This window comes from Alnus glutinosa, chromosome 1 (assembly GCF_958979055.1).
Source record: "Alnus glutinosa chromosome 1, dhAlnGlut1.1, whole genome shotgun sequence".
Taxonomy (NCBI): domain Eukaryota; kingdom Viridiplantae; phylum Streptophyta; class Magnoliopsida; order Fagales; family Betulaceae; genus Alnus; species Alnus glutinosa.
This window is the reverse complement of record NC_084886.1, coordinates 41624391-41641044: the sequence shown is the minus strand read 5'-3', so window position 1 is coordinate 41641044 and position 16654 is coordinate 41624391. Positions and strand designations below refer to the sequence as shown.

General features: G+C 39.9%; 4 protein-coding genes across 4 annotated transcripts; all 4 read left to right on the top strand.

Annotated features, from left to right (window-relative positions):
* The first annotated feature begins 519 nt into the window (after positions 1-519).
* LOC133860279 (uncharacterized) lies at positions 520-1786 on the top strand. The gene is made up of 3 exons (XM_062295918.1): positions 520-621; positions 1310-1540; positions 1610-1786. The coding sequence occupies exons 1-3, from the start codon at positions 520-522 to the stop codon at positions 1784-1786; spliced, it is 510 nt and encodes a 169-aa protein (XP_062151902.1).
* Positions 1787-1946: 160 nt separating this feature from the next.
* On the top strand, positions 1947-2693 carry LOC133860275 (uncharacterized). Its single transcript, XM_062295912.1, has 2 exons — positions 1947-2087; positions 2301-2693. Exons 1-2 carry the CDS (start codon positions 1947-1949, stop codon positions 2691-2693), a joined length of 534 nt encoding a protein of 177 aa, XP_062151896.1.
* A 7097-nt stretch (positions 2694-9790) lies between these two features.
* On the top strand, positions 9791-10495 carry LOC133860270 (uncharacterized mitochondrial protein AtMg00310-like). Its single transcript, XM_062295907.1, has one exon. It carries the CDS (start codon positions 9791-9793, stop codon positions 10493-10495), a length of 705 nt encoding a protein of 234 aa, XP_062151891.1.
* A 1364-nt stretch (positions 10496-11859) lies between these two features.
* On the top strand, positions 11860-14416 carry LOC133858935 (glycine-rich RNA-binding protein 4, mitochondrial). Its single transcript, XM_062294382.1, has 4 exons — positions 11860-12255; positions 12892-12960; positions 13980-14086; positions 14160-14416. Exons 1-4 carry the CDS (start codon positions 12009-12011, stop codon positions 14244-14246), a joined length of 510 nt encoding a protein of 169 aa, XP_062150366.1. The 5' UTR covers positions 11860-12008; the 3' UTR covers positions 14247-14416.
* Positions 14417-16654: the final 2238 nt, after the last annotated feature.

The window sequence follows — 16654 nt, the reverse complement described above, 5'->3', positions numbered from 1 at the left end:
AACTCGCAGATGTCGTCCGAAAGGGAAAGAGCTTGGCATTTAGGGCAAGAAATTAATGCTAAGGATCCAATTACTCAAGTGGTGAACGTTATGGAAGAGCTTTTCAAAACTGATACAGGGGTCACGGGAGGTTTTTAAGGAAACCATCCATTCTCAACGTATTCCAGACAAGACAGTAACAGATGATCTGGTGGGGTTAGTGAATGGTCAATCCAAAAAGAAATATTTTAGATCTCGGGACCCGATTAATGGAGTCATGACATGGCAGGAGGTGGATGAGGAGAGTGACATCCAGCTGGAGAAGGATCTTGTGACTCACACGTACCATCCACATGTCCATAAAAAGGGGAGCTACATGGTTGTTTCTCGATCACCTGTAGGTAAGGGTGCATCTACTTCAAAATCAGTAGAAGGGCTCAAATCAAAGAAACCTCAAGAACAACCCCGAAGCATTTTGCCCTGGAAGAAACGTGCTCGGCAGGGCTAGTCAAAAGTGCCTCCTACGGCTCGGGGCAAAGTATGGAGGTGAATCGGAAGGGAGGAGTGGCCCTGGAACTTGGAATGGAGGCCAAGTTGAATAAGGGAAGGAAAAATAATGTTCGTGGTGCCCGAGCATCGCATGTACCGGCGGAGGCTGTGGAACAGCCCCGCCCCTCCCAATGACTCTCCTGAGTTGGAACTGCCAGGGGCTTGGGAACCCTCGGAAAGTTCGACCCCTTAAGTTACTTGTGAGGGATAAGAAACCCAACTTGGTTTTCCTTATGGAAACCAAGCTGCTATAGCCTAAGATGGAAGTATTCGAGTTAAACTTGGTTTTGATAGTGTTTTGGTGGTTGATTGTAAAGGTAGGACGGTGGTTTGGCATTGCCGTGGAATTCGGATGTTTAGGTGACCATTCAAAACTATAGCCTTCAACATATAAATGCTACAATCCAGCATCACTCTGATGTGTTCCAATGGAAGCTAACATGCTTTTATGGGCATCCTGAAGTGGCCAACAGACATGAAGCATAGGCGCTTCTCAGATTTCTATCTCGGATGAGCCCAGAGCCTTGGTTGTGTGTTGGAGATTTCAATGAGATTCTTTCCCTCTCTGAAAAATCTAGCTCGACACCACGCCCTCGGTCACAAATGTTAGCCTTCCATCGCGCTCTAGAAGACTGCCAACTGTTGGATTTGGGCTTCAGGGGATCGAAGTACACATGGTGTAATGAGTGCTCAGGGGGGGGAGGAGTACAATAAGGAACGGCTGGACAAGGTAGTTGCTTCTCATGGATGGAGCTAGTTTTTTAATGTTGTTAAAGTGCAGGTTCTGGCCTGCCATTGTTTGGATCATAGCCCTCTCTTGGTGTCGTATGCTAGAACAGAGGATGTAACTTGGAGGAAGTGTAAAAATTTTCGGTTTGAATCCAGTTGGACCCGACACAAGGAGCAAGCTGATATAGTGAAGAAAGTCTGGTGTGTTAAACATCATGGGCCAAATCCGTGGTCCTTGTTTCATGAGAAGCTTCATGGCTACCAGAAATCTTTGAAGCAATGGGTATGAAAACAGAAGAATCCAGTGGCAGCCCAAATTCAACAAAAGATGAAAGAGTTACGTGCTATCTAGTCAGATGATACAAATCCTGCTCAAGAGGCTGAGGCTGCAACTAAGGCTGATTTGGATGCCTTTTTGGAGGAGGAGGACATTATTTGGCGTCAAAGGGCTAAAGAAGATTGGTTGAAGTTTAGTGACAGGAACACTAAATATTTCCATGCATGTGATAGTCAAAGACAGGAGGCGTAACCAGATCAGTCAAATAGTGGCTATGGATGGCAGTCTATGTTCTGGGAAAGATACTATAGAGCAAGCCTTCATAGAGTACTACCAGAATCTCTTCACCTCAGGCTTTACACTTGAAGTTGAAGCTTGTACCTGAGTGTTAACACCAAGGGTCTCTTCGGACATGAATGAAAAACTGGTAGCTAATTTTCCTATGGAGGAAATTTCTGATGCCCTAAATCAAATGCCTCCTATGAAGGCCCCTAGACCTGACGGCTTCTTGACATGTTTCTACAAGCATAATTGGGCGACCATTCATCAGGAGGTATGTTTTGTTATCTTAAACTTTTTTCATACTAGGGTTATGGATGAACGTGTAAATTTAACACGCATAGCCCTTATTCCAAAGAAGAAGAACCCTGAACATGTGTCTGAGTTCTAGCCCATCAGTCTCTGTAATGTGGTCTATAAAGTGATTTCAAAGGTTTTGGCTAACAGGCTCAAAGTGTTACTGTCGGTTCTCATTTCCCCTTTGCAGAGTGCTTTTATCTCGGGACGTTTGATAGCTGACAATATTCTTGTTGCATATGAGACACTTCATTCTATGCAGACAAGGATGTGGGGAAAAATTGGTTTTATAGGGGTTAAGCTCAACATGAGCAAAGCCTATGATAGAGTTGAGTGGGCTTTCTTGAAGGTGGCCATGGTCAGAATGGGTTTTCATGTTAAATCGATTTCGTTGGTCATGGCCTGTGTAAGGTTTGTGACTTATTCAGTAATTGTCAATAGGAATCCAGTAGGGTTGATCAGACCTACAAGGGGTATCCGACAGGGTGATCCCATCTCACCCTACCTTTTCCTCCTTTGTGCGGAAAACTTAAGTGCCTTGTTGAGCCATGCTGAGCAGAAGCGAGTTGAAAATCGAAATTGACTTCTAAAAGTAAAGTGTGTGCACAAGTGTCAACAAAAATTAAGCACAGCGGAAAATAAAAGACACACAGATTTTTGTTGATGAAGTGGAAACTCAATCAAGAGAAAAACCACTCCGGGGCAGCCAAACCCAGGAATTCCACTATTCAGAAGACAAAGCTAGATACAAGATAGTAACACTCACATTAACCAGATGCAGTGGTCGTACCTTGCTCTCTAACGTGTAACCCAACACGAATGCTTCCCAACCAGGTCTCCTACCTGAAGGGGTCTTCAATGGAATCCTTTACCTTAGAGCCGACCTCTAAGATAGACTTCAGATGTAGTGCAACACACTTGTAACGGCTTCAGACGGATCTTGAACTTCTCTAAGCTCCTATGGAATTCAATACCGAATTCTTGCAGTTCTCAATGCCCAGGGGCCTCTATTTATAGGCTAAGATGCAGAATGGGCGACTGCTGTAATATGTACGGACGCCGTCCGGACGGTGAACCTGAGCCGTCCGGACGGACAACTATGCGACAGGATTTTTCAAAATTTTCGCTAAAAATCTTTCTTGTTTAAGAGCCGCGTCTGAATGGTGAGACACTGACGTCCGGACGGTCGCACGTCCGCTGCAAGTAATTTTCATATAAGGCTTAACGCGTCCGGACCAAGGGGGATAAACGTCCGGACGACAATTCTTCAACATGCAATTTCCATATCTGCTATGCATGCGTCCGGACCATGAGAGGCAGCCGTCCGGACGGCTGAAGTTGAATCGGCAATTTCCATATTAGTTGCACGCGCGTCCGGACCAAGGCTGACTGACGTCCGGACGGTTATATTTGAATTGCGATTCTTGCCTTATGTATGAGAGAGTCCTGACGGGAAACCACATCGTCCGGACGGTGTATCAATCTTCTCATATTCTAAACTTGGAAAGAATCTGAAGCTGATCGATCACTGATGGACGTCCGGACGGGCTGCTGAGAGGTTCGGACGGATGCAAGCTAGAACAGAAGCTTCTCGATACAGTAGAGGGTCCGGACGGAAAGATACATCGTCCGAACGGATGATGCTGGTCTATCTGGCATCCGGTCGGGATGAACACGTCGTCCGGACTGATGGAACAGTGGACAGATGGACGTCCGGACGGGATGACACGTCGTCCGGACGGCTGACAGGGAATCTGAAATCTTCTATCTTTTTTGCAGTGCAGAGTCTTCTAAAAATGCTCTGACAAGTGGAATCCCTGTTTACAGCATCTTTACACATAAGTGATTTTGTCCAAACATAGAATGAGGCCAAAATACTAACAGGAGTTATTACTGGGGTTCCTACCTCTCCTAGAAGGCCACGGCTTAGCCATCTACTCTTTGCAAATGATAGCCTCCTATTCTGCAAAGCAAATTCTGTGTAGTGGAGAAGGTTGATGAAAATCCTAGAAGTTTATGAAGCTGGCTCGGGGAAAAAAATAAATCTCCAGAAGACATCAATCTTTTTCAGCAGAAACACCTCTATGGTGAGAAAACAGGAGATCATTAGTTTGTCTGTGAAAATAAATAATGACTTCTAAACAACCAAGTGTGTGTTTGTGTACAACAAAATATCTTAAATGCAAAAAATAAAAAGAGACAAGATATTTGTTGACGAAGTGGAAACTCTGTGAAGACAAAAACCACTCCGAGGCAGCCAAACCCAAGAAATTCACTATCCAAAGACAAAGCAAATTACAAAGCACTCATACTCACAAAACCTATTGCAGTAGTCATACCTTTAACTATAACACGAAGCCCATCGTGAACGCTTCCCAACCAAGTCTCCTACTTGAAGGGGTCTTTGATAGAATCCTTTACCTTAGTGGCAACCCCTAAGATAGACTTCACACGAACTATTGAGCACACACCGGCAATGGCTAGAGAGCTAGCAAATCTTCAATTCTTCCTAAACACCCTCTCTAAGCACTATGGAATTCTATACTAAATTCTTACAAATAACAAGCCTTGAGCCATCTATTTATAGGCTTACAGAAAACCTAATTTTGTAAAAAATCAGGCTCTGGCGAGTTGGCGTCCGGATAGAAGTTAGCCTCATCCAGATAGTCTTCTACGACCGCCTTTCCAGAATAGCTCGATTCTTACCATAACAGGACCACGTCTGGACGGCTTGGCCGAGCGTCCAGACAGTCTTCACTGTCACTCCTTTTCGCATCCGTAAAGGAAACTCAGAATATTTTGGAATGCTGGGTAGCGTCCAGACGTGTTGCCACGTCGTCCAGACGTCTTCAACGCTGAAGATTCTAGACACTGCGGGGCATCCGAACGCCTTCAAAGGCTTGTCCGGACATTTGCACAGGAACCGGCCGTTCTGACTTAGAAATTGCATGGAATCTTCATGGACATTTTCTAGAAATTTGTGACTAGTCACATGGCTTGAAATGAACACTATCCATATAACTTGAAGACTCTGAATAAAACCGATCGTCCTGTTAAAATGCAACCGTTACACAAAGTATTTTTGTCATCTAGAATGTTGCCAACATAAAATTCTAACAAACTCCCCCTTTGGCTATTATATGACAAAAAACACTTGACCGGTTTAGAAATACATTCCCAGCCCAAAACAAAAAATATTCCCCCTTTTTGTCTCAAAAAGACAAAGGGTAAACAGAGTATTAGAGAAAAACCATAACCAAAATAAGAACAAGAGAAAAGAACAAGGTTAGGTATTCAATAAGAATTCAGCACACACATGTATCTAAACCTATGAAAACAGTCAAATAGCTGGTCAAAAATACGCAAGCATATAGAAAAGAGTTAAGTAATCAATAAGCATAAATTCCCCGCAGGTAGAGATATTTCAATAGTCAACTTAACTCATGCAATGCATGTGTGTGTGAAGACTTTCTCAATAAGGTATGATCTTCGCTGATAAGATTTAAAGCAACTGAATTTTCTAAAAAGAGAATTTCACAATTAGATCAGTCAAAAGTCAAACTTTATCTTACTAGGGCCTAGTCACCCTCATCTGATACTCTCCCCCTAAGAAGCAGCACAATTTTGAATTTTACTTGCACCATGAAGGACAAGATAAATAGTTGTATCAGCATAGAAGCAGTGAATTTATTCATGTAACAATAAGCTTAGAAATATAACTGCTTGTTTTTTTTTCTTTTTTGGTACTGTAACTTAGAGAGGAAGCCAGAATTTTTAGGCCTAGGTTCAACTAGCGAGTTGGTTAATTTGACAATCTTAGCATATAAAAAATCTCTCTAAAAGAATTTTCAGAAGCAGAAAATCAAAGATAAAAAAAAAAAAAAAAAAAAAAAAAAAAAAAAAAAAATTGTACCTTAGGGGAGCCTTGGATAGTGCAAATTTTCATCGCATGAGGAAATCAACTATCTAGTAAAGATGCAGCAAGAAAACTCAGCACATATCAGACTTAAAATCTTAACGATATGAATGCATATTCTATCAAAGCACAGAGAACTGTCAAACCAGATAAATATCCATGAGATAGCTGAAAACTTTAGAAGAAACCTTGCATCAATCCCCTTTTTTTAAAATTTAAAAAAAAAAAAAAAAAAAAAAAAAAAAAAAAAAAAAATTGCATAGAAAATGAAAGACAATCAGTCCAAGCATGTAGGGTAAGGGCAAACCTGACCTCAAGGAAAGAGGTTTACCTATACCAAGACAGAAAAGCGGCCACCCGACGTGCTTTTTCTGTCGTCCCTATGAAATACCTGCAGAAATTTCTCAAGACAACAAGAGAAATTATATAAAGATAGAAAGAAAAAAAAAAAATGTTCCGTAGCATGCACAAGATATGACAATATAAAAGATGCAATGCAAGTGTACCTAACATGCACTAAGATTTAGGAACCACAATCCTAAGCATGTGTGTCCTCACCTACTAGGTGGGTCCTCTCCCCCTCGGGAGGTGAGTGGTCTCATCCTTTCTGACCCATATCTAACATACTTGTGTTGGATGTGAACAGGCCTTCATCTGGTGGTCCATCCATCTCAATATGTTCCACATTATAATAGGCAGTTCTTCATAGAATTGTTGATTGGCAGGCTTCAGCAGCTTCTTCTTGTAGTGTCTTGATTTGTTCTTCTTTGGCTTGCCACTCTGATTGACAAGAACAAATTTTTGTGGTCCTTGCTGATGTCGTGGAGCCTGATGCCTCTTAGGAGGTCCAATGCCGGAGGGAGCTTATCTTAGTGGCTCTTTCTTGACAAGCGCAGAAGGAGGACCATGTTGCTGAGGACATCTAGGTCGGATGTGACCGCTTATACCATAATGATGGCAGGTGGGGACAAACCTGTGAGTGGGTAGTCTCTTATGTGGAGGGACATACTTTGACTTGGAATCTTTTTCTACCCCTTTATTCTTCTTAGGAGCATCCTTCCAAGTCCTAGGGGAATTTAACTGACCACAATTTGGTCTGATGTGTCCCACCATCCCACAATGATGACAAGTAGGTAAGCTTTTTGGTACAATTGTCTTACCTCTGTCTCCACTTGCATTTTGAGAGTTTGGAACTGAGGGCTTCACAAACACATTTTGTGAAGTAGAAGCAATGTTGGAGGCATCAGTAGTAGCTACATACCCGTGACCAGTCTTGTCAAATGAGCACTTTTGTCCAGTCAGCATCTGGGCTAGCTTGTTGTCTGAGAACTTCTCCAACTGTAACTGCACTTCCATCAGTTTATCTTCCAAGTCTGTGATCTTTTGAAGTATTGTGCCTTTTTCCATCTTCAGATTATTCAGCTCTTTCACATTCTTCTAATTGGTCTCTTGCAAGAGTCCACATGCCTCTTTCAGTTCTTCCCTCCCTTTATCGCTGCTCTCTGAGTAGTAGGATTGTGACCCCTCAAATTCTTCATGAGGTGCTACGAAGGCCAGATACTTCTGATCCTTATATGAGGTCTTTTTTTCTTCAAATTTGCTATAAGTAGCGTTGTAAGCCTTCCCTTTGGCCTGTTTGAGTTTCCTACAATCTTCCCTCATGTGCCAAAAGCTGGAGCATTCACAGCATCTAGGACCTCTAGGATCTTTCTTCTCATCTTCTTCTGGCTCAGCTTTGCTGGGAGTTTCTCTCAATCTTTTGATAAATTATCGGTCTTCATTACTTTACTGATATTTTTGGCGAGCATGGCTACTTCATCTTCTTCTTCTGAGTCTTCATCAAGGGAGACTTTGCTTTTAGTCGCCTTGAAGGCTATTCCCTTTGCTTTGTTGACTGGGGGTAGGGAATAGTCATAAGTTTGAAAAGATCCCACCAACTTTTCAATCTTCATAGAATCTAAGTCATTGCTTTCTTCAATGACAGTCACCTTAATCCTGAAACGCTCTGGCAAAGACCTTAGAATCTTTTTGATGAGTTTTACATCAGAGACCCTCTTCCCGAGACTCACCATCAAGTTTCTCAAGTCGTTGATCCTGGTATAAAACTCACCGAATGTCTCATTATCCAACATCTTAATTTCTTCAAATCTAGAAATCAATATCTGGAGCTTGGCAGATTTAACAAGTTTGGTACCCTCATATGTTGTTTCTAAGATTTGCCATGCGTCTTTAGCAGATTCACAATTTGAAATTCTTGCGAATTCAGATGGAGAAAGCGCTTGACATAGAGCATGGAGGGCTTTATCATTGGAAAGTCGTGCTTTATTTTGAAAAATAGATAGTTTGACAGTTGTATCATCTGGATTAGTCCAACCAGTTTCCACAATTTGCCAAACATCAATAGATTTTAAAAAGAAGCACATACAAGCTTTCCAATACCCATAATTCGAGCCATCCAAGGCAGGAATAGAATTAAGAGATTGAGACATTATGAAAAAATAGAAGTCAAAAAGATCACACTCAAGAAATAAATCTTAACAGAGTGTATCAAGCTCTGATACCAATTGAAAATAAATAATGACTTCTAAACAACCAAGTGTGTGTTCGTATGCAACAAAATATCTTAAATCCAGAAAATAAAAGAGACAAGATATTTGTTGACGAAGTGGAAACTCTGTGAAGAGAAAAACCACTCCAGGGCAGCCAAACCCAGGAAATCCACTATCCAAAGACAAAGCAAGTTACAAAGCACTAGTACTCACAAAACCTATTGCAGTAGTCATACCTTTAACTATAACATGAAGCTCATCGTGAACGCTTCCCAACCAAGTCTCCTACTTGAAGGGGTCTTTGATAGAATCTTTTACCTTATGGCCGACCCCTAAGATAGATTTCACACGAATTGTTAAGCACACACCAGCAACGACTAGAGAGCTTGCAGATCTTCAATTCTTCCTAAACACCCTCTCTAAGCACTATGAAATTCTATACTGAATTCTTATAAATAACAAGCCTAGAGCCATCTATTTATAGGCTTACAAAAAAACCTAATTCTGCTCAAAATCGAACTCTGGCGAGTTGGCGTCCGGACGGAAGTTAGCCTCATCCGAATGGCCTTTTACGACCTCCTTTCCAAAATAGCGCGACTCTTCCCATAACAGGACCACGTTCGGACGGCTTAGCCAAGCGTCCGAACGGTCTTCACTGTCACTCCTTTCCGCATCCGTAAGGGAAACCCGGAATATTCTGAAATGTTGGGTAACGTCTGGACGTGTTGCCACATCGTCCGGATGTCTTGCAGAAACTTTCCAAATAGTATCGACTGAAATCCAACTCCTTGTAGAAATTGGAGAAGCTTGACCTAGCGTTCGGATGGTGCTACTCTGACGTCCAGACGTCATCAACGCTGAAGCTTCTAAACACTACAGGGCGTCTGGACGCCTTCAAAGGCTCGTCCAAACGGTTGCACAGGAACCGGCTATTCTAACTTGGAAATTGCATGAAATCTTCATGGACATCTTCTAGAAACTTGTGACTAGTCACATGGCTTGAAATGAACATTGTCCATATAACTTGAAAACTCTAAAAACCGATCATCTTGTTAAAATGCAACCATTACAAAAAGTGTTTTTGTCATCCAGAATGTTGCCAACATAAAATACTAATAGTCTGGCCTCACTGAAACGTATCAGATTGACTCTTACTTAGGACTCCCCTCTTTTGAAAGGAAGTTGAGGTCCCAAGCTTTCAAGTCAATCAAGGAAATGGTATGGAATCGAATCAGCAACTGGAAGGTAAAGTTCTTGTCTCAAGCGGGCAAAGAGATTTTGTTAAAAGCTGTGGTGCAGGCAATCCCTACCTACTGTATGGGGGTTTTCCAATTGACTATTTCGTTGTGCAAAGAAATCAATAGCTTGATGCAGAAATTTTGGTGGGGTCACATGGCAAACACTTCAAAAATTCATTGGTTGAGTTGGGACAAGATGGGGCTGGCGAAGTCTGCTGGAGGCCTTAGTTTTAGGGACTTGGTGTTGTTTAACAAGGCCCTTCTTGCCAAGCAAGGGTGGAGAATTATTAAGGAACCGAATTCTATTGCTGTGTTGATCCTAAAGGCTAAATATTTTCCTCATTCGGGGTTTATGGAAGCTAACTTGGGTACCAGACCCTCTTATGCCTGGCGCAGCATATTCAATTCCCGAGAATTGCTCAAGCAACGTTTATGGTGGCGGGTTGGAGACAGAAGGGAGATTAATATTTGGGGTGACAGGTGGTTACCTACCCCTTCAACTTTCTTTGTTCAATCAACCCCTCAATGTATTCCTGTAACTTCTAAGGCGATGGAGTTGATTGACTTGGTTTCAAAGAGTTGGAAGGCTGTTCTGATTTCTGCAATGTTTTCCACGGATGAAGCAAAGGTTATCTTGGGGATCCCTCTTAGCCCCTCACTTCCCCGAGACTGCTTAATTTAGAGAGGCACTACCACTGGGATGTTCACTGTTTATAGTGCTTATCACTTGACAAAGGAGCTGCAAGACAATAAGGGGGGGCAGTGCTCTTATCAGGAGAAAGGGAAAGAGGTGTGGAAGTGCCTCTGGTCTTTGGAGGTGCCCCAAGTGGTGAAGACTTTTATGTGGAGGTCTTTTAACAATGCCCTTCCAACCAGGGAAAACCTTCATAAAAGGCATGTAGTGGAGGATTCGATTTGTTCAATCTGTGGCGGTACAGTTGAAAACATTATTCATGCAATATGGAGCTGCTCTTCGGCCCGTGATGTTTGGGTGGGGGTGGGGGGGGGGGGGGGGGGGGGGGGTTCCTCTCCTTTTCAAAATTGTTCCAGTCAAGGTGCCAACTTTATGTAGGTTTTTGAAGAATGCATAGGGAGTTTTAATACAAAGGAGCCAAGTCTATTTGCAGTGCTGTCTAGGGGAATATGGCTGCGTAGGAATCATTTTATTTTTTATGAGGATTTTACCCCTCCAAATGTTATTCTTACGGATGCTTCAAAATCTTAGGAGGATTTCAAGAGGTGCCACAATGCAGCAAGGGTTTTGATGCAGATTGGGGAGTCCATTCCTGCTATGGTGGCTGATAGGTGGTACCCTCCTTCCCAAAGTTTTATTAAACTGAATTGGGATGCAACAGTCAATGGCCTAGATAGTTAGATAGGAATGGGGATTGTGGCTCGAGACTGCCATGGGCGATTTTTGGGGGCTACAAGCATTCCCTTTCAACTGTAGGTGACTCCCAAGATGGCTGAGTCAATGGTGGCCTATCATGCTGTCCAGTTCTGTCGAGAGGTTGGTTTCTTTAATGTTATTTTTTAGGGTGATGCTAGCCAAGTGGTCCAAGAGATCAATCAGAATTCACCCAACTACACCACTGCCGGCCATTTCATTGAGAGTATTCAACATGATCTTATTTTCTTTCGTACTACAAAGTTTGTTCATGTGCCTAGAATTTGCAACAAAGTAGCTCATAAGTTAGCAAAAGAGGCTATACGTAATAAGGTTGAGTGTGTTTGGTTGGAAGAAATTTCACGAAGTATTTTTTCCATTGTTTGTAGGGAGCTTTCCGACTCCTAGATCCTGTATTGGGGTCACTATTTTTACCAGTTTATATGCAAGATGCAGTGTCCGTTCAAAAAAAAGGAAAAAAAATAAAAATAAAATAAAATAACTTTACCATTTTTAGATGATATTAAAAGAATAATAATATAAATTATATTTTTATCTCGTAATTATACCGTAACGTTCGCTTAGCAGTTCATAACGAACCTTCTAGAATTATGGTTGCTCTTAATATAATTCACCCAGAAAAATGAAAATCTACGATATACGTGGCATGAGTACATGGCTTGGACTCTCACACTCTCTCTGACGGTCAGCTGGAATGCATTGACTATTGACCATTGAGTCAAAATCTTTGCGTGCAGGGAAGGGGGCTTTCTCAGGAAATTAGGGTTTTAGAGAATTAGGGATTTGAATGGCACTGTTTTATTCGTTCCCATCCCAATTCCAATTGCTTCAATCCCACAGAAACTACGCAATTCCTAACCCCTCGGTCTCAGAAACGCCAATTCCACAGTCAATCTTCCCCCTAGTTTCGTCAGTATCATTTTCTGCAAGAACCAATCTTCGCTACCCGTCGCTTCAATCACGTCGCTGTAGTACGAGCTCTAGCTCTTCAGTACAGCAAGATGTGTCCCCTGCCACGAGAATCTTCATAAAAGGTACGTTTTTTTCTAAATGGGCGAGAAAGTTTTTCTGGGTCTTTCGCAATATGCCTACATTGGTCGTTTTTAGCTCATTTTTTAGCTTTCTGATAAACCTTAGGGTCCGTTTGGTAAGAAAATGTAGGAAATGGAAGGAATGTCACCTTTTTTTTAGAAGTTTGATTTTTGATGTTTTCCTCTAGCAGTCTAAGGTAAGCGGCAGCATTTCAAAAGCTTCTCTCTCCATTGAACTAGGTTCAAGTATTTGGCTCTGTTTTTGTGAACTAAATATATCTCCATGATCAAAATGTTGCTCATTGCTACTAAAAAAATTGTACATTGCTTGGATGCGTGGCGTTGTGCTACTTTTAGCCAACATCCCTAGTCTGGTTTGATATATTCAAAATGATTTATATTGGAACTTGTAGCAATGAAGCTTATAGATTTGTTAGAGATCAAGATAGTGTTTTACATAGAAATTTATAGGAGATATTCGGTTGGTTTCCCTCTTTTGTTAACTAGTAATCTTACAAAATTAATTCAAAAAAGACATGATTTTGGTTCATTGGATTGGTAACACAATATTGATGATGGTTCTGTAGTAATGTTAGAGAATAGCCATTTATCTGAAGCCTTTGGATCTAATTGATGCAGGACTACCACAATCAACCTCGGAGGGACATTTGCAGAGGGCATTTTCACAGTATGGAGAAGTAAGCCGAGGTGAATTTCTATGATTGTAGAATTTTTCAGTTAAGGAGTCTGTGGAAGCAATTTCTAAAAGGAACAGCTTCTTCTTAGGTGTGTAGTACATATTTTTTTTTTGATAAGTAGGTGTGTAGTACATATGACTATATGTTTACCTTATGTCAAAATTTCATACTGTTCTGGCCGCAGAGACAGACCAAGGGGGCCTGCCCTTCTATGAATTTTTCATAATCTACATATATATGTTTTATATATAGATTATTTTTGGGCTGAAAGACCAAGTTTTTATATGGAATTTTATAATAGGGCCATTTGGGGTCAAGCCAATGACCCTCTTGGCCCCTTTAGCAACGCCGCAGCATAAAATAATGCTATACTAGTATGCTGAGAAATTCATTGTTATGTTGTTATACATCGAAAGAGAAATTGCTGTGAAATTTAATACATATTTAATCGTAGATGATTTTTGAGATTTAAAAGAAAATCGGGCTCCATTTTGATAGCCGATTAAATTGAAAATTGAAATATATTAAAAAACAATTATTCTGTGTTCCTTTCTTATGTTTATATTTTGATGACACTGAATCGATGCTAGTTTTGTTATTTATATACTAATTTAATAGTAAATCTTAATATATTTTTTCATTTATGCTTTGGCCTCTCTTGACAAGAATTTCTGGTTCCATCCTCTGTTATGGTGTATGCACCCATTTAAACACATGAACCCAGGTTGCATGCTTGCAGGGCCCTTGTAGCACAATCATATGGCAGTGTCTGGACATGGGTTCAGGTAGCTTTGAACACGAAATGCCTATGTATACATGCCCAGGAGGCAATTGAAGAGATTCAAAGAATCAAAGAGGGCATTTGAAGTTCTCTTTAGTTGCTCCCCGAGCATCCCTTATCTCATTCATGATGAATTTGCTGCTTTCATTTTTCATTAGGTGCATGCTGCTTTCATGTTCTTGATTCAAATTTTGTACAAAATTTTGCGGGATTACGTATATCTTTCGTACTTTAACATCATCTTGCAGTGAAACTAATTACGGATAGAAAATCCGGGCAGTCTTTAGGATTTGGATATATCTGGTTTACAAGGGAAGACTCTGCTGAATTGGTCGTGAAAGAGATGAATGGAAAGGTGTGCATCTTCAGATATATTTTCACATCCAATAAAATCGTATTGATGGCTTAGGAGTTGGTTTGTGCTTCAGTTTTTTGATGGCAGGTTTGTTTATGCAACAATTGCAAAGCCTGGATCGCCCAAAAGTCGGAGGAGAGCAACACCGTACAAGTTCTAGTCGTTCTTGAAATTTTTCATTGCAAGGAGGTGGGCAAAATTTGCTGAGAGGCAGATGAGAATGTAACTCAAAATCTCTAACAAACAGTCGTTGCCATTGAACTGAAAAATGCACTTGGGCGAGGGGTGGGCAAATTATTCGACTACCGCCTACTGATCTCCTCCCGCCAACCGACTCTACTGACAAAGTTGACTTAACCGACTTTACCAACTTAACCAAACTGACGTAACCAACTTAACCGCCTACCGAACCGACATCGACCACCTATCAACTTTACCGACAAATTTAACTTAACCGACTTTACCGAACCGACACCCAGCCTCTTTGTGCCGTTTTCCTACACCACTTTTATGTTTGTGTGTGTGTGTGTGTGTGTTTTTTTTTTTTTTTTTTTTCAACTTTTTGTCAGTAGAGGGAGAGTGTAATAGGAAATTATTTTCTTATTGACTAATAAAATAATTTTATCACTTAATTCTAATAATTATCATCAACAAATGAATATAAAGTACAATTTTCCATTTTCACTTGTATGGATTTCAGATATGGCCTAAGTTTCAAGAAATACTAAAGGTGTACAAGAGATTGTGGTTAGTGGTTATTGCCTCTAACAGTCTATCGCCTTAAGGGGTTATCAAATTTTCATAACTGCAGCTGTTCCGCCTTAGGCAATTAATTGTTTTAAAATAACTGTTGGTTAGTAATTATTGAAATTTATTATTGTACTGCATAACTACTTTTTAGAAATGAACATTTTTTACCTATTTTGAAGTTTTGGACCTTCGTAGAGCCTTTTTTTAGGACCTATTTTATATGATTTTGGGTCTTTTTTAAATAATTAGAAGGTTTCAAAATATAACAAAGGTCAAGAATATTATTTTATGAATAAAGATCAATTTCAACAAACTCAAAATAAAATAAAATAAAACTCTATATGAAACACACAAAAACGATATCGTTTTGTATATTATTATTTTATATATATATATAAGGGTATGCGGTTAGCGGTTATTAACCGCGCCTATCCCTAAAATCGATGACTACTCTGTCATAGGTGGTTAGTGGTTTTTTCCAACCGCCTCCAAAAGCAGTTATGTAGTTATTAAGCGGTTAATAAGTGCTAGCTTGTACACCCCTAGGAAATGCATTAGACGTAGGCAAAAGAATTTAGGGCATGTTTGGTGAAATTTTGAAAAGTGTTTTGAGTTTTGTAAAAAGTAAAAATTAAGAATTGATTTGGAAAGAGTCATATTTGAGAAAAGTTGAAGTTGATTTGGTAAAATTTCGAAAGAGTTTTACAAAAATTAAAAAATATTTTTTTATAAAATAAAAGAAAAAATAAATAGTTTAAAAATTGATGATGCATCGCGATGGCGATGCTGCACTGTAGTGGTGATTCGGTGGCTTTAGCAATAGCGACAGTCACCCTACAATGGCGGTGTTTTGGGTTTATTGTAGTTTGTTTTTAAAAATGTAGTAGTAGTGAGAGTCATATATCAAAATTCGTTTAGTTAAATAGAATTTGAGTAAAGTTTTCAGCATTTGAGTGAAAAGGGTGTTTAAAATTTTGTTAAATAGGCCCTTAATGATTGGAAATGGTTTTTATTGGTTTTCAACAAAAGGGGAAAACTTTCTATTAAATGGCGTTGGGAAAATTACTGCAGTCACCGGCATGGATAAAACAAGGACATGTGTATAATGTGAAGCGTTCATTTTATATCAATGGTACAGATCATGCCAACAATGCAAAAAAAAAAAAAAAAAAAATATTGAACAGTGGGGTGGTCATGTAGGGTGTCGGTGGTTTGGCGGCTAAGAGGGTTATTCACTCACCCCACCAAACCACACGACTTTATTTATTTATTTTTTCATTTTTTTCATTTTATTTATGTACAACTGGGACGATCTAAGCCGTTAATTTAAAATAAACAGTTTAGGTTAAGCACATGCAATTAAAAAAGTATGTGCTTCTTATATGCAAGGGACACATGTTATTTTTAAAAGTTGGTTCGTAGGAAATTCATACAAAAAGGGACAAAAATTTCCTACAAATCAATTTGTAGAAAATTTTCTACGACCTACATATAAAAATGACATATGTCTTTAAGTATTTAAGAAGCACATTTTTTTTTATTAATGATATTAAAAAAGCATGTAAAAAGTACATGCTATTAAAATAACTCGTGCTTTTCATATGCCAAGCGATACATCACACATGTCAATCTTATATGTGAGGTATAGAAAATATTTTACAAACCGGTTTGTAGGAAATTTCTGTCATTAAAAAGCATGTGAGAAGCTCATACAATTAAAAAAAAAAGAATAATGCTACACATCATCCTCTTGTCCTCTTTTTATCCTCCCAAAATTGATGTGGCTCTTAAAATCACCATTGGATCAAAATTCAATAA